This window comes from Filicampus tigris, chromosome 13 (genome assembly GCF_054856515.1).
Source record: "Filicampus tigris isolate MCC_2025a chromosome 13, RoL_Ftig_1.0, whole genome shotgun sequence".
Taxonomy (NCBI): domain Eukaryota; kingdom Metazoa; phylum Chordata; class Actinopteri; order Syngnathiformes; family Syngnathidae; genus Filicampus; species Filicampus tigris.
The window spans coordinates 20,214,389-20,231,957 of NC_141229.1; the positions used below are offsets into that span (position 1 = coordinate 20,214,389).

Here is a 17,569-nt window from a genome sequence, read left to right on the forward strand (position 1 = left end):
TTTTTACCTCATACTGTACCTGCTACTAATCTGGACTGATTTACCAAATTGTTCTGCTGTTTTTCTGTATAAACTGTTCCAGATTAGGTTAGCCCATCAGTGAGAGCAATGTTGCCAGAGAAGTGTCATGAACATGTCCTTCTGTTACCTAAGTTAGCGAAACAAAGTATTTGTCCGCTTTCATCACCACTTTCCTCTGCGACATTTCTGCTATTCCCGACTGTTTGGTTTAACAAAACAGCTAGCTAGCTGCTTACTAGTTGATGACGTTGATGATTTTGTTGATTAATGCATGATTCTGCTTTAAAAAGTTTACATTTCCGTCCCTTCTTTAAAAAACAGGACATTATTTCAAATGTACAATGCAGAAAATGCATAAACGAATAATGATTTAATTACTGGTTTGGTCCGTAATATGTCATTATTGCTGTAATCTCCACTTGAGTTTGTATCTTTACAGTGTAGTATATACTTATGTTTACATCACACCTGTGTGGCAGAGTTATGTTGTCGTGGTGAACGCTTACCACACTGCATGTCAAATGTTTTGTAAGATCTGATATTGTTTGTTGTCAACAATTAATTAATTTTTGAAAAATAAATTAGAAAAGGACCTGAAAAAATGTGATTATTTTAAATAATCGTTCAGCCCTAGTGCAGACAGATTCTGAGCCCCACAGATACAGTATGTGTGGTGGATGTCATCGTATTTCATTCATAAATATGACAGCAGCGTGCATTGAATCCTCTGAATCATTATCGAAAATCAACTCATTGATTGCACAGCAAACCCCCCCACCGCGAAAAGGTCACAGCTCAAGGAGGAGCAGAAGAATAGCATTCATTCTAAATATTAGTCATTTCAGAGAAGCTAAAGCCAACATGTTGTAAATTAATATAAATACGCTATGAGCTCTAACCGAACACTTGATATGAAAGAATGAATTATCTTGCAACTGCTACAATGCTGGCAGATGTTTGCATTAAAACACAACAGTGTGTTTGTATCGGCATCCACAGGCACTTAAGATGTAAAGATAAAGGGGAGACTGACAATAATAAATGGTGTTCTACTTTTGCGACCGTTTTTTAACACCAAAGAAGTCAAGTCTATCTTCTTTTCGTTCTTTTGAACTTTACCAATCATTTCACAGCCTTCAGGTTTTCTGTTTCCAACCTCTAGGGCTTTTCCAGCCATTTACTTTTTATATTTGAGCCCATTTTCCATGATGTTTGCATTCTCTGGATGCAGGTGACAGATTGCTAGATATGAGGCACTAGGAGTCAAACCAGCATATTGTATTTAGAGAGTCATTCTCCATTAATCTTCCATCTCAGGTGACATGACAGAAGTAAGAACCTGTCTGTATCACTCTCGCAGTAATGCTTCCAGTCTTCCCCACCACTCTGTTTTTCTCTAGGTCGAACTGTTTTGAAGTCTTTGCCTTGAATGGAGCCAGGCCCAATGTTCTTCAATTTTGCAGTGCAGCAGAAACCACAGACTGGCTCCAAGCAATATCGACAAAGATCAGTGACTTGACCCTAGAGAATGTAAGCATTTTTAAACATCAAAGGACCCATATCTCTTATTTTCACCAAAAATGAAAGTGAAGAAAGTTTTGAGAATTAGCGTAAAAGTCGATTTTTAGTAATACTTTTAACTTAACTTGTTTAACTTTTTTAAATATACAAAGATGATTTACAATAACAGAGAGAATCCCATTAAACCTTGAATGGGACTCAAAATGCACTGAATAATCCAAATTTTCCGCAGTACCAATTGTCTCTTTTTTTTTTTTTAGCCAATTGCTTATCATGTCATAGTTTGACATAGAGCCAGTCACAAGCTTTGATGTAGGGGACGAAGTGTATATAATTGAATGATTGGGCATATTATTGGCGGAGCCAGGAAACAGTGACGGGGGGGTTTTCTTCCAGATGTAATCGATCATTTTAATCATTGTCATGCATTAAAAACGAAAGTAATGTCAATATTTTTTTAAATACAGTAAAAAGTAGTGGTGATAGTGGTGTTACAATGAAACAAGTAAAAGGTTACCTGATAAATAAATACTGATAATGTGCAAAGTACAGGGAAAAACTACTTAAGTACAGTACTAAAATATTTTTTACAAATATTTGTATAATATTTGTCAAATTAATCTGATTAATTGATTTGATTAATCAGAAAAAAATAATCGACAGATTAATCGATTATTAAAATAACCTTTAGTTGCAGCCCTCATAAACAAAAATGCCCACTATATATTCTATTTGTCAAGCTGGACCAAATAGTAATCGCTTGTGGGTGGGCTGGAGGGATAATTCCATATCAATATGTATCGCGATTGACACGTGATCAAAATCAGTAGAAAATGTCTTAGATAAAACGTTTGATAGAAAAAAAAATTGAAAACAAACCGGAACATGGCATGATACGTGATGTAGGCAGCGCGCATCCGCCTCCAAACACAAAGAAAAAGTTAAACCAACGAAAAAGAAGCTGTTAAACCAACAAAGAAGAAGCATTTAAACCAACGAAGAACAAGCCGCTAACCCAACGGAGCATGTGTGTGGGCCCAGCTAGTGGCTGTGCGCCATACTCGCGTCGAGCGAGCGAGTGGCGTAACTTAGTTCAAATAAATGACCAGTTGAATCAGTACAACTCTTACAATAAAATTATATGCATGATAACCCCATCAAACACCTCCGTATGAAGATGTGGTGTACAAATAAAGGAGTTCCATGTCTTTGACAAGCTAGCGCCAGTTAGCCATATCCGACCCTCGACATCGCACTCAAGTTAAAATCAAGCAAGTAAAACATGAATGGACTATGGCAATAATGAAAATTTAAAAAAAGTAGTCCTAAGACGGTTGCTCAACAATAATGTATGCACTGCAACAGAGTATTAGTTCACTTATATTGTATGAACATTGAATGAAGGCTAATGTATTTGTATCAACAATACTGCTTTGGGTAGCACCTAATACAATTACCGTATTTTCCAGACTATACGTCGCTCCAGAGTACAAGTCGCACCAGCCATAAAATGCATAATACAGAAGAAAAAAAACACATATAAGCCGCACTGGAGTATATGTCGCACCCCCCCACACCCCCCCACGCACCCACCCTCAGAATCCAAGTTGTCTTTGTCGCATAACGCAAATAAATGTGTCCATATAAATCAAATTAATAAAATTGTGCGCTTGGTACACATCATTCCACCGAGCTACGATGGTAACATTTAGCTAACATCCACACATGTAACATTACAAGAAAGTTACGGTAAGATAACTTTAAACTCACCAAAACGGTCGTAGATTGATTAAATAAGTATTTTATTTATCTCCGACCATGTAGAATGTTTCCAAGTATCCAAAAGTATTTTTGTATTCGGTCGTAATTACCTGTTCTCTCCTCAGCTCTCGTGCGTGCATGTGTGTGTGTGGCTGGCTGATGATGCAGACCATGCACTGCCAGGCACGGCGCCTTTTAAAGGAACAGTACACTATTTTGTATAGATGGATTGATAGAGGTTCCACCGTGTTAAAGCGAAAACGCAGCCAACTTTCCATTTTATCCAACAAATTACCATGGGAACAACTTATCAATTAAATCAAAGGTAACATTTCCAAAACACTCCGCTGATAGTGTAGTGGTACACACGCCTGAGTTGTGTGCGGGCAGCGTGGGATCGATTCCCGCTCAGTGACAGTGTCTATGTGTGCCCTGCGACTGGCTGGCGACCAGTTCGGGGTGTAGTCTGCCTTCGCCCATTGACGGCTGGGATAGGCTCCAGCAACTCCCCGCGACCCTATATAGGATAAGCGGTTTGGAAGATGACATGACATGACATGACATTTCCAAAACAATAGCAATATTATATAAGTCTAGACATCTTTTGAATCACAGGGCCTTTAATCTAATTTATTATTACTTGATTTTTTTTTTTGTCTGTCCCACTCTGTAGTGTTGTGGGGATCTACGACAATTAATTCAATTGTGGCTTTGCAAAAACGACTAATATGTATTATGAATACAAATTATTACGCTCATATTGAGCGTCATTTTAAAAAGTCAAATGTTCTGAAGTTATGACGTATTATGATAAAATAATGCAGATATTGTTTAGCGAAACCACAATTGTTTACTTCCTACAAGGGTTATATTTAATTCAGCTGTCTTAATATGATTTGAGAGGTGGTTTTAAATCTTTTGTAAAATTAAAATGTTTTTCTGTTGTTGGAGTTAAATATTGGAATGATGCAAATTGTGATTCTTTTTTGTTTTTAAGGTACTTGTTTGCAAATTTGTACATAATTGTCTGGTTTTTTTTTCTTACATGAAGCTTAAGCCAATATGTTATGTTTGTAGGGGCGCGGGGAGCACAACTACAAAAAAAATTGACCAGGCTCAGATAAGGTAGTGCTTCTGCCTGCCAGCAATGCCATATTGTGGAAACCTGGTTGGACCAGTCCTCATTGATGACACTGATAAGCACTCACTGAGTTAGAGTGGCAGCTCAGCCCCTGTTCTGACATAATTGAGACTCTTTTGTACCTAATTAATGGCTGCTAAGTAGTCATTCAACATGTGCACTCCTAGCTGATTTCCTATTATTTGACTTTGATTATCACACTGATGTGATGCATTGATGTAAGAATGCATATGTGCTCACATGCTAATTGTGCAGCTGTCTTTTTTTTTTTTATTAAACATGCAATTTATTCATGCATCACCAACTTGTGGCAGTGAAATGTGCTAAATGGCCAATCAAGATGTCATTGTGTGGAGGTTTTAGAGGAGCTGATCATTTGTTTTAATGGTCTTCTATCTCCAAACAGCCAGTAGTCTCACCTCAGTGCCCTCATGTGTTACTTCTTTTGATGTCATCTGGCATGATGGAGGTATCTGCTGCTGTTGTTCTTCTCTGATGTTCTTATGGAAAGGCTAAAGAAACAGCAGTTGTGGTGGTTGTGTATGGTGAACAACCATAACCCTGCCAATATTGCAGGCAACCTATCCGTCAGCCCCCAAAGTATGCTATGTTGCCTCTTTTATTGGATGAGGTTCACCTCTTTTCTTTCTCAGTGTGCTGCACACTTTAGTGTCTTTATTCAAGGAGCCGCTCACAAAGGCTAACTGAATTATCTAAATAGTCCATATACAGGCGGTCCAGGAGCAAAAAACAACAACTTTTGAGAACGTGCACGAGTCCCCCATGTACGGCAGCATATTGAAACAATATCCTGTCTTTGCGTCGCAAATACAGATGTATTCAGGCTGGTACAGTGTCTTGAATGTATGCACCGAGTAGTCCAGCACTGGCCGTACTTTGTGCATTCTGTCTCACACATAATGTGATGCGTTTGTGTTAAAGTGGAGGAACTGCCATATTATTTGATAACGGTTCATTGCCATTGCTTTGTCCCCCAAAAAATGTGGCATAGGTTTCCTCAAGAGCGTAGTACAATGCAAGTTTTTTTTGTTTTTTTTTACAAAACCTGCAATAAAATAAGAGTTCCAAAAATGTTTTGAGCTCAGGAACTGTGAGCGGTTTCTACAAATTGCTTCTGCTGTGTGGCTGACTACTGGCTTGTGTTTCAAGGAAGTCTGCTGGCTGATCCAAGTCCAAGTCCGCAGCAGCACCCAGGAGTGCAGGGGTTGCCCTGAATGCGACCTTTTCTAGGTTTCCAACCAGTAGCAGTCCGGCCACACACAGCTCTACTGCTACTTGATTCATCCATCCATAATCGATACCGCTTATCCTCATAAGGGTTGATTCATTCAATACACATATTGGCCCGAACGGGGATCGAACCCCCAACCTTGGCGTTATTAGCACCACGCTCTAACCAACTGAGCTAACCGGCCACATTTAACCACTTCAGGTGTCCCAAAATATAAACAGAAATCGAGGGTAATAGCAATAATTACTGCCGCTCCATGAAATTTTCATTGATTTAAAGCTACTGGCCCGTACCGGGATCCAATTGCCGTTAACCCCCTACAGGTGACCCAATATGTAAATAAAACCCAGGGAACATTGCGGTGTAGCAAAAATTAAATGCGCTTGGCGAAACTTTCATTGATTCTGTACAGCTACATGCCCATAAGGTGATTGAACCCGCAAACTCTGTGTTATTAGCACCATGCTCTAACTAGCCACAACAGGTACGAGTAAATGGACCAAAGGGCAACTGTAAACTCAGAGTACATTGTAGCAAATTACTCACTGCTTGCTTGCAGAATATCACATGTTGATTGATTCAATACACAAATTGGCCCGTACGGGGATCGAAACCGCGACCTTGGTGTTACTAGCACCACGCTCTAACCAACTGAGGTAACCGGCCACATTTAACCACTTCAGGTGGCCCAAAATGCAAACAGAAATCGAGGGTACATTGAGGGGTAGTAGCAATAATTACTGGCGCTCTGTGAAATTTTCATCCATCCATCCATCCATTATCGATACCGCTTATCCTCACAAGGGTCGCGGGGCGTGCTGGAGACTATCCCAGCTGTCTTCGGGCAGTAGGCGGGGGACACCCTCAATTGGTTGCCAGCCAACCGCAGGGCACATGGAGACAAACATCCACACTCACAATCACACCTAGGGGCAATTTAGAGAGTCCAATCAACTTACCAGGCATGTTTTTGGAATGTGGGAGGAAACCGGAGTACCCAGAGAAAACCCACGCAGGCACGGGGAGAACATGCAAGCTCCACACAGGGAGGTCAGAGCCGGGATCGAACCCACGACCTCTCAACTGTGAGGCGGACGTGCTAACCAGTCGTCCAACGTGCCGCAGTGAAACTTTCATTGATTTAATAAAGCTACTGGCCCGTACCGGGATCCAATTGCCGTTAACCCCCTTCAGGTGACCCAAAATGTAAAGAGAAACTCAGGGTACATTGCGGCGTAGCAAAAACTACATGCGCTCCGTGAAATTTTCATTGATTCTATAAAGCTACTGGCCCCTTACGAGGATCGAACTCGCAACCTTGGCGTTATTAGCACCCCGCTCCAACCAACTGAGGTCACTGGCCATATTTATCCCTTTCAGGTGGCCCAAAATGTAAAGAGAAACCCAGGGCACATTGCGGAGTTGCAAAAATTACAAGCGCTCAGTGAAATTTTCATTCATTCTATAAAGCTAATGGCCGGTACCCGCAATCTTACCGTTATTAGCACCATTCTAACCAGCCACAATAGGTACCAGTAGATGGACCAAAGGGCAACTGCAAACTGAGAGTACATTGTGCCAAATTACTCACAGAATATCAGATGTTGATTGATTCAATACACATATTGGCCCTTACGGGGATCGAATCCTCGACCTTGGCGTTATTAGCACCACGCTCTAACCAACTGAGCTAACCAGCCACATTTAGCCCTTTCAGGATTCATTGCAGCATAGCAAAAATTACACGCGCTCTGAAATTTTCATTCTATAAAGCTAATGGCCCATACCCGCAACCATGGTGTTATTAGCACCATCCTATAACCAGCCACAACAGGTACTAGTAGATGGACCAAAGGGCAACTGCAAGCTGAGAGTACATTGTGGCAAATTACTCACTTTTTGCTTGGAGAATCTCAGATGTTAATTGATTGAATACACATATTGGCCCGTACGGGGATCGAACCCGCGACCTTGGCGTTATTAGCACCACGCTCTAACCAACTGAGCTAACCGGCCACATTAAACCACTTCAGATGGCCCAAAATGCAAACAGAAATTCAGGGTACATTGAGGGGTAGTAGCAATAATTACTGGCGCTCTGTGAAATTTTCACAGTGAAAGCTACTGGGCTGTACTTTAAAAAAGCTACTGGCCCGTACCGGGATCCAATTGGCGTTAACCCCTTTCAGGTGACCCAAAATGTAAAGGGAAACCCAGGGCACATTGCGGCGTAAGAAAAATTACATGCGCACCGTGAAATTTTCATTGATTCTATACAAAGTTATTCTTTGTGAAATGTTGATTGATTCAACAAACATACTGACCCGTACAGGAACAAACCCGCGACCATGGCGTTATTAGCACCATGCTTTAACAGGTACTAGTAAGTGGACCAAAGGGCAACTGTTAACTGAGAGTACGTTGCAGCGAGTTACTTGCCGCTTGCACAATGTCAAAAGATGATTGATACAATGCACATATTGGCCCGTACGGGGATCAAACCCGCGACCTTGGCGTTATTAGCACCACGCTCCAACCAACTGAGCTAACCGGCCACATTAAACCACTTCAGATGGCCCAAAATGCAAACAGAAATCGAGGCTACATTGAGGCGTAGCAATAATTACTGGCGCTCTGTGAAATTTTCACCCATCCATCCATTATCGATACCGCTTATCCTCAGAAGGGTCGCGGGGCGTGCTGGAGCCTATCCCAGCTGTCTTCGGGCAGGGGGCGGGGGACACCCTGAATTGGTTGCCAGCCAATCACAGGGCACACAAAGACAAACATCCGCACTCACAATCACACCTAGGGGCAATTTAGAGCGTCCAATCAACCTACCAAGCATGTTTTTGGAATGTGGGAGGAAACCGGGGTACCCGGAGAAAACCCACGCAGGCACGGGGAGAACATGCAAACTCCGCATAGGGAGGCCGGAGCCGGGACCGAACCCACGACCTCTGAACTGTGAGGTGGACGTGCTAACCAGTCGCCCACCGTGCCACCATTAAACTTTCATTGATTTATTAAAGCTACTAGCCCGTACCGGGATCCAATTGCCGTTAACCCGCTTCAGGTGACCCAAAATGTAAAGAAAAACCCAGGCCACATTGCGGCGGAGCAAAAACTACATGCGCTCCGTGAAATTTTCATTGATTCTATAAAGCTACTGGCCCGTACGGGGATCGAACTTGCAACCTTTGCATTATTAGCATCCCGCTTCAACCAATTGAGCTCACCGGCCACAGTCATCCTTTTCAGGTGGCCCAAAATGTAAACAGAAACCCAGGGCACATTGCGGAGTTGCAAAAATCACAAGCGCTCAGTGAAATTTTCATTCATTCTATAAAGCTAATTGCCCGTACCCGCAACCTTGGCGTTATTAGCACCATCCTCTAACCAGCCACAAGTAAATGGACCAAAGGGCAACTGCAAACTGAGAGTACATTGTAGCAAATTACTCACTCTTTGCTTGCAGAATATCGGATTTTGATTGATTCAATACACATATTGGCCCATACAGGGATCGAACCCACGACCTTGGCTTTATTAGTACCACGCTCTAACCAACTGAGCTAACCGGCCACTTTTAACCACAATAGGTGGCCCAAAATGCAAACAGAAATCGACGGTACATTGAGGGGTAGTAGCAATAATTACTGGCGCTCCGTGAAATTTTCATTGATTTAATAAAGCTACTGGCCCGTACCGGGATCCAATTGGCGTTAACCCCTTTCAGGTGACCCAAAATGTAAAGAGAAACCCAGGGCACATTGTGACGTAGCAAAAATTACATGCGCTGTGTGAAATTTTCGTTGATTCTATAAAGCTACTCCGTGATATTTTAATTTATTCGATAAAGGTTCTGGCCCATACAGGGATGAACATGCACATCTTGGCATTTTTAGCACCACATTCTAACCAACTGAGCTAACCCTCCACATTTACCCCTTTCAGGTGGCCCAAAAATGTAAACAGAAAACAAGGGTACATTGCGGGGTAGCAGTAATTACTGGCGCTCTTTGAAATTTTCATTTATTTGAAAAAGCTACTGGCCCGTACAGGGATTGAACCCGCAACCTTGGCGTTAATAGCACCATGCTCTAATCAGCCACAACAGGTACTAGTATGTGGACCAAAGGGCAACTCTAAATTGAGAGTACTGCAAATTACTCGGCGTATGCTTGCACTGAAATGATTGATTCACTTAACATACTGGCCCATATGGGGATTGAACCCATGACCTTGGCATTTTTAGCACCACGCTCCAGCATATACCAGCAATAATTACTGGTGCACCGTGAAATTTTCTCAGTGAAAGCTACTGGGCCGTACCGGGATCCAATTGGCGTTAACCCCTTTCAGGTGGCCCAAAATGTAAAGGGAAACCCCGCACATTGCGGCGTAGCAAAAATTACATGCGCACCGTGAAATTTTCACTGATTCTATATGAAATTATTCTTTGTGAAATGTTGATTGATTCAACAATTATACTGACCTGTACAGGAACAAACCGGCAACCATGGTGTTATTAGCACCATGCTTTAACACGTACTGGAAGGTGGACCAAAGGGCAACTGTAAACTGAGAGTACATTGCAGCAAGTTACTCGGCGCTTGCACAATGTCAAACGTTGATGAATACAATACACATATTGGCCCGTATGGGGATCGAACCCATGACCTTGGTGTTATTCGCACCACGCTCTAACCAACTGAGCTAACCGGCCACATTTAACCACTTCAGGTGTCCCAAAATATAAACAGAAATCGAGGGTAATAGCAATAATTACTGCCGCTCCATGAAATTTTCATTGATTTAAAGCTACTGGCCCGTACCGGGATCCAATTGCCGTTAACCCCCTACAGGTGACCCAAAATGTAAATAAAACCCAGGGAACATTGCGGTGTAGCAAAAATTAAATGCGCTTGGTGAAACTTTCATTGATTCTGTACAGCTACATGCCCATAAGGTGATTGAACCCGCAAACTCTGTGTTATTAGCACCATGCTCTAACTAGCCACAACAGGTACGAGTAAATGGACCAAAGGGCAACTGTAAACTCAGAGTACATTGTAGCAAATTACTCACTGCTTGCTTGCAGAATATCACATGTTGATTGATTCAATACACAAATTGGCCCGTACGGGGATCGAAACCGCGACCATGGCGTTATTAGCACCATGCTTTAACAGGTACTAGTAGGTGGACCAAAGGGCAACTGTTAACTGAGAGTACGTTGCAGCGAGTTACTTGCCGCTTGCACAATGTCAAAAGCTGATTGATACAATGCACATATTGGCCCGTACGGGGATCGAACCCGCGACCTTGGCGTTATTAGCACCACGCTCTACCCAACTGAGCTAACCGGCCACGTTTAGCTACTTTAGGTGGCCCAAAATGCAAACAGAAATCGAGGCTACATTGAGGCGTAGCAATAATTACTGGCGCTCTGTGAAATTTTCACCCATCCATCCATTATCGATACCGCTTATCCTCAGAAGGGTCGCGGGGCGTGCTGGAGCCTATCCCAGCTGTCTTCGGGCAGTGGGCGGGGGACACCCTGAATTGGTTGCCAGCCAATCACAGGGCACACAAAGACAAACATCCGCACTCACAATCACACCTAGGGGCAATTTAGAGAGTCCAATCAACTTACCAGGCATGTTTTTGGAATGTGGGAGGAAACCGGAGTACCCGGAGAAAACCCACGCAGGCACGGGGAGAACATGCAAGCTCCACACAGGGAGGTCAGAGCCGGGATCGAACCCACGACCTCTCAACTGTGAGGCGGACGTGCTAACCAGTCGTCCAACGTGCCGCAGTGAAACTTTCATTGATTTAATAAAGCTACTGGCCCGTACCGGGATCCAATTGCCGCAGGTGACCCAAAATGTAAAGAGAAACTCAGGGTACATTGCGGCGTAGCAAAAACTACATGCGCTCCGTGAAATTTTCATTGATTCTATAAAGCTACTGGCCCCTTACGAGGATCGAACTCGCAACCTTGGCGTTATTAGCACCCCGCTCCAACCAACTGAGGTCACTGGCCATATTTATCCCTTTCAGGTGGCCCAAAATGTAAAGAGAAACCCAGGGCACATTGCGGAGTAGCAAAAATTACAAGCGCTCAGTGAAATTTTCATTCATTCTATAAAGCTAATGGCCGGTACCCGCAATCTTGCCGTTATTAGCACCATTCTAACCAGCCACAACAGGTACCAGTAGATGGCCCAAAGGGCAACTGCAAACTGAGAGTACATTGTGGCAAATTACTCAGTTTGCTTGCAGAATGTCAGATGCTGGTTGATTCAATACACATATTGGCCTGTACGGGGATCGAACCCGCGACCTTGGCGTTATTAGCACCACGCTCTAACCAACTGAGCTAACCGGCCACACTTCACCACTTCAGGTGGCCCCAAATGCAAACAGAAATCGAGGGTACATTGGTAGCAATAATTACTGGCGCTCTGTGAAATTTTCACCGTGAAAGCTACTGGGCCGTACTTTAATAAAGCTACTGGCCCGTACCGGGATCCAATTGGCGTTAACCCCTTTCAGGTGACCCAAAATGTAAAGGGAAACCCAGGGCACATTGCGGCGTAGCAAAAATTACATGCACCCGTGAAATTTTCATTGATTCTATAAAGCTACTCCGTGATATTTTAATTTATTCGATAAAGGTTCTGGCCCATACAGGGATGAACATGCACACCTTTGCATTTTTAGCACCACATTCTAACCAACTGAGCTAACCCTCCACATTCGCCCCTTTCAGGCGGCCCAAAAATGTAAACAGAAAACAAGGGTACATTGCGGGGTAGTAGCAGTAATTACTGGCGCTCTTTGAAATTTTCGTTTATTTAAAAAAGCTACTGGCCCGTACGGGGATCGAACCGCAACCTTGGCATTATTAGCACCATGCTCTAATCAGCCACAACAGGTACTAGTATGTGGACTAAAGGGCAACTGTAAATTCAGAGTACTGCAAATTACTCACCGTTTGCTCGCACAGAAATGATTGATTCACTTAACATACTGGCCCATACGGGGATCGAACCCATGACCTTGGCATTTTTAGCACCACGCTCTAACGTATACCAGCAATAATTACTGGCGATCCATGAAATTTGCTCTCTGAAAGCTACTGGGCCGTACCGGGATCCAATTGGCGTTAACCCCTTTCAGGTGGCCCAAAATGTACAGTGAATACGGCCTAACAAAAATTACATGCGCACCGTGAAATTTTCATTGATTCTATACAAAATTATTCTTTGTGAAATGTTGATTGATTCAACAAACATACTGACCCGTACAGGAACAAACCCGCGACCATGGCGTTATTAGCACCATGCTTTAACAGGTACTAGTAGGTGGACCAAAGGGCAACTGTTAACTGAGAGTACGTTGCAGTGAGTTACTTGCACAATGTCAAAAGTTGATTGATACAATGCACATATTGGCCCGTACGGGGATCAAACCCGCGACCTTGGCGTTATTAGCACCACGCTCTAACCAACTGAGGTAACCGGCCACATTTAACCACTTCAGGTGGCCCAAAATGCAAACAGAAATCGAGGGTACATTGAGGGGTAGTAGCAATAATTACTGGCGCTCTGTGAAATTTTCATCCATCCATCCATCCATTATCGATACCGCTTATCCTCACAAGGGTCGCGGGGCGTGCTGGAGACTATCCCAGCTGTCTTCGGGCAGTAGGCGGGGGACACCCTCAATTGGTTGCCAGCCAACCGCAGGGCACATGGAGACAAACATCCACACTCACAATCACACCTAGGGGCAATTTAGAGAGTCCAATCAACTTACCAGGCATGTTTTTGGAATGTGGGAGGAAACCGGAGTACCCGGAGAAAACCCACGCAGGCACGGGGAGAACATGCAAGCTCCACACAGGGAGGTCAGAGCCGGGATCGAACCCACGACCTCTCAACTGTGAGGCGGACGTGCTAACCAGTCGTCCAACGTGCCGCAGTGAAACTTTCATTGATTTAATAAAGCTACTGGCCCGTACCGGGATCCAATTGCCGTTAACCCCCTTCAGGTGACCCAAAATGTAAAGAGAAACTCAGGGTACATTGCGGCATAGCAAAAACTACATGCGCTCAGTGAAATTTTCATTGATTTTATAAAGCTACTGGCCCCTTATGAGGATCGAACTCGCAACCTTGGCGTTATTAGCACCCCGCTCCAACCAACTGAGGTCACTGGCCATATTTATCCCTTTCAGGTGGCCCAAAATGTAAAGAGAAACCCAGGGCACATTGCGGAGTTGCAAAAATTACAAGCGCTCAGTGAAATTTTCATTCATTCTATAAAGCTAATGGCCGGTACCCGCAATCTTACCGTTATTAGCACCATTCTAACCAGCCACAATAGGTACCAGTAGATGGAGCAAAGGGCAACTGCAAACTGAGAGTACATTGTGCCAAATTACTCACAGAATATCAGATGTTGATTGATTCAATACACATACTGGCCCTTACGGGGATCGAATCCTCGACCTTGGCGTTATTAGCACCACGCTCTAACCAACTGAGCTAACCAGCCACATTTAGCCCTTTCAGGATTCATTGCAGCATAGCAAAAATTACACGCGCTCTGAAATCTTCATTCTATAAAGCTAATGGCCCATACCCGCAACCATGGTGTTATTAGCACCATCCTATAACCAGCCACAACAGGTACTAGTAGATGGACCAAAGGGCAACTGCAAGCTGAGAGTACATTGTGGCAAATTACTCACTTCTTGCTTGGAGAATCTCAGATGTTAATTGATTCAATACACATATTGGCCCGTACGGGGATCGAACCCGCGACCTTGGCATTATTAGCACCACGCTCTAACCAACTGAGCTAACCGGCCACATTAAACCACTTCAGATGGCCCAAAATGCAAACAGAAATTCAGGGTACATTGAGGGGTAGTAGCAATAATTACTGGCGCTCTGTGAAATTTTCACAGTGAAAGCTACTGGGCTGTACTTTAAAAAAGCTACTGGCCCGTACCGGGATCCAATTGGCGTTAACCCCTTTCAGGTGACCCAAAATGTAAAGGGAAACCCAGGGCACATTGCGGAGTTGCAAAAATTACAAGCGCTCAGTGAAATTTTCATTCATTCTATAAAGCTAATGGCCGGTATCCGCAATCTTACCGTTATTAGCACCATTCTAACCAGCCACAATAGGTACCAGTAGATGGACCAAAGGGCAACTGCAAACTGAGAGTACATTGTGCCAAATTACTCACAGAATATCAGATGTTGATTGATTCAATACACATATTGGCCCTTACGGGGATCGAATACTCGACCTTGGCGTTATTAGCACCACGCTCTAACCAACTGAGCTAACCAGCCACATTTAGCCCTTTCAGGATTCATTGCAGCATAGCAAAAATTACACGCGCTCTGAAATTTTCATTCTATAAAGCTAATGGCCCATACCCGCAACCATGGTGTTATTAGCACCATCCTATAACCAGCCACAACAGGTACTAGTAGATGGACCAAAGGGCAACTGCAAGCTGAGAGTACATTGTGGCAAATTACTCACTTTTTGCTTGGAGAATCTCAGATGTTAATTGATTGAATACACATATTGGCCCGTACGGGGATCGAACCCGCGACCTTGGCGTTATTAGCACCACGCTCTAACCAACTGAGCTAACCGGCCACATTAAACCACTTCAGATGGCCCAAAATGCAAACAGAAATTCAGGGTACATTGAGGTAGTAGCAATAATTACTGGCGCTCTGTGAAATTTTCACAGTGAAAGCTACTGGGCTGTACTTTAAAAAAGCTACTGGCCCGTACCGGGATCCAATTGGCGTTAACCCCTTTCAGGTGACCCAAAATGTAAAGGGAAACCCAGGGCACATTGCGGCGTAAGAAAAATTACATGCGCACCGTGAAATTTTCATTGATTCTATACAAAGTTATTCTTTGTGAAATGTTGATTGATTCAACAAACATACTGACCCGTACAGGAACAAACCCGCGACCATGGCGTTATTAGCACCATGCTTTAACAGGTACTAGTAAGTGGACCAAAGGGCAACTGTTAACTGAGAGTACGTTGCAGCGAGTTACTTGCCGCTTGCACAATGTCAAAAGATGATTGATACAATGCACATATTGGCCCGTACGGGGATCAAACCCGCGACCTTGGCGTTATTAGCACCACGCTCTAACCAACTGAGCTAACCGGCCACATTAAACCACTTCAGATGGCCCAAAATGCAAACAGAAATTCAGGGTACATTGAGGTAGCAATAATTACTGGCGCTCTGTGAAATTTTCACAGTGAAAGCTACTGGGCTGTACTTTAAAAAAGCTACTGGCCCGTACCGGGATCCAATTGGCGTTAACCCCTTTCAGGTGACCCAAAATGTAAAGGGAAACCCAGGGCACATTGCGGCCTAACAAAAATTACATGCGCACCGTGAAATTTTCATTGATTCTATACAAAATTATTCTTTGTGAAATGTTGATTGATTCAACAAACATACTGACCCGTACAGGAACAAACCCGCGACCATGGCGTTATTAGCACCATGCTTTAACAGGTACTAGTAGGTGGACCAAAGGGCAACTGTTAACTGAGAGTACGTTGCAGCGAGTTACTTGCCGCTTGCATAATGTCAAAAGTTGATTGATACAATGCACATATTGGCCCGTACGGGGATCGAACCCGCGACCTTGGCGTTATTAGCACCACGCTCTACCCAACTGAGCTAACCGGCCACGTTTAGCTACTTCAGGTGTCCCAAAATATAAACAGAAATCGAGGGTAATAGCAATAATTACTGCCGCTCCATGAAATTTTCATTGATTTAAAGCTACTGGCCCGTACCGGGATCCAATTGCCGTTAACCCCCTACAGGTGTCCCAAAATGTAAATAAAACCCAGGGAACATTGCGGTGTAGCAAAAATTAAATGCGCTTGGTGAAACTTTCATTGATTCTGTACAGCTACATGCCCATAAGGTGATTGAACCCGCAAACTCTGTGTTATTAGCACCATGCTCTAACTAGCCACAACAGGTACGAGTAAATGGACCAAAGGGCAACTGTAAACTCAGAGTACATTGTAGCAAATTACTCACTGCTTGCTTGCAGAATATCACGTTGATTGATTCAATACACAAATTGGCCCGTACGGGGATCGAAACCGCGACCATGGCGTTATTAGCACCATGCTTTAACAGGTACTAGTAGGTGGACCAAAGGGCAACTGTTAACTGAGAGTACGTTGCAGCGAGTTACTTGCCGCTTGCACAATGTCAAAAGCTGATTGATACAATGCACATATCGGCCCGTACGGGGATCGAACCCGCGACCTTGGCGTTATTAGCACCACGCTCTACCCAACTGAGCTAACCGGCCACGTTTAGCTACTTTAGGTGGCCCAAAATGCAAACAGAAATCGAGGCTACATTGAGTCGTAGCAATAATTACTGGCGCTCTGTGAAATTTTCACCCATCCATCCATTATCGATACCGCTTATCCTCAGAAGGGTCGCGGGGCGTGCTGGAGCCTATCCCAGCTGTCTTCGGGCAGGGGGCGGGGGACACCCTGAATTGGTTGCCAGCCAATCACAGGGCACACAAAGACAAACATCCGCACTCACAATCACACCTAGGGGCAATTTAGAGCGTCCAATCAACCTACCAAGCATGTTTTTGGAATGTGGGAGGAAACCGGGGTACCCGGAGAAAACCCACGCAGGCACGGGGAGAACATGCAAACTCCGCATAGGGAGGCCGGAGCCGGGACCGAACCCACGACCTCTGAACTGTGAGGTGGACGTGCTAACCAGTCGCCCACCGTGCCACCATTAAACTTTCAT

General features: G+C 43.9%; 1 protein-coding gene and 14 non-coding genes across 15 annotated transcripts in view; 1 reads left to right on the top strand and 14 right to left on the bottom strand.

The window, feature by feature from the left end:
• sntg2 (syntrophin, gamma 2) overlaps nucleotides 1-17,569 on the top strand; it is an 81,945-nt gene that overhangs the window by 44,260 nt on the left and 20,116 nt on the right. Inside the window, exon 10 of the mRNA XM_086050627.1 lies at nucleotides 1,422-1,551. Within this exon, the coding sequence (XP_085906753.1) occupies nucleotides 1,422-1,551 (130 nt within the window). The remainder of the gene's footprint in view (nucleotides 1-1,421; nucleotides 1,552-17,569) is intronic.
• trnai-aau (transfer RNA isoleucine (anticodon AAU)) lies at nucleotides 5,807-5,880 on the bottom strand. Its single transcript has one exon. It is a non-coding gene; the product is annotated as a tRNA-Ile (tRNA).
• On the bottom strand, nucleotides 6,289-6,362 carry trnat-agu (transfer RNA threonine (anticodon AGU)). Its single transcript has one exon. It is a non-coding gene; the product is annotated as a tRNA-Thr (tRNA).
• On the bottom strand, nucleotides 7,639-7,712 carry trnai-aau (transfer RNA isoleucine (anticodon AAU)). The gene has a single exon. It is a non-coding gene; the product is annotated as a tRNA-Ile (tRNA).
• On the bottom strand, nucleotides 8,178-8,251 carry trnai-aau (transfer RNA isoleucine (anticodon AAU)). Its single transcript has one exon. It is a non-coding gene; the product is annotated as a tRNA-Ile (tRNA).
• Nucleotides 9,208-9,281, bottom strand: trnai-aau (transfer RNA isoleucine (anticodon AAU)). The gene has a single exon. It is a non-coding gene; the product is annotated as a tRNA-Ile (tRNA).
• On the bottom strand, nucleotides 10,352-10,425 carry trnai-aau (transfer RNA isoleucine (anticodon AAU)). Its single transcript has one exon. It is a non-coding gene; the product is annotated as a tRNA-Ile (tRNA).
• Nucleotides 10,996-11,069, bottom strand: trnai-aau (transfer RNA isoleucine (anticodon AAU)). The gene has a single exon. It is a non-coding gene; the product is annotated as a tRNA-Ile (tRNA).
• trnai-aau (transfer RNA isoleucine (anticodon AAU)) lies at nucleotides 12,021-12,094 on the bottom strand. Its single transcript has one exon. It is a non-coding gene; the product is annotated as a tRNA-Ile (tRNA).
• On the bottom strand, nucleotides 13,160-13,233 carry trnai-aau (transfer RNA isoleucine (anticodon AAU)). Its single transcript has one exon. It is a non-coding gene; the product is annotated as a tRNA-Ile (tRNA).
• trnai-aau (transfer RNA isoleucine (anticodon AAU)) lies at nucleotides 14,510-14,583 on the bottom strand. Its single transcript has one exon. It is a non-coding gene; the product is annotated as a tRNA-Ile (tRNA).
• On the bottom strand, nucleotides 15,319-15,392 carry trnai-aau (transfer RNA isoleucine (anticodon AAU)). Its single transcript has one exon. It is a non-coding gene; the product is annotated as a tRNA-Ile (tRNA).
• Nucleotides 15,856-15,929, bottom strand: trnai-aau (transfer RNA isoleucine (anticodon AAU)). Its single transcript has one exon. It is a non-coding gene; the product is annotated as a tRNA-Ile (tRNA).
• On the bottom strand, nucleotides 16,390-16,463 carry trnai-aau (transfer RNA isoleucine (anticodon AAU)). Its single transcript has one exon. It is a non-coding gene; the product is annotated as a tRNA-Ile (tRNA).
• On the bottom strand, nucleotides 17,032-17,105 carry trnai-aau (transfer RNA isoleucine (anticodon AAU)). Its single transcript has one exon. It is a non-coding gene; the product is annotated as a tRNA-Ile (tRNA).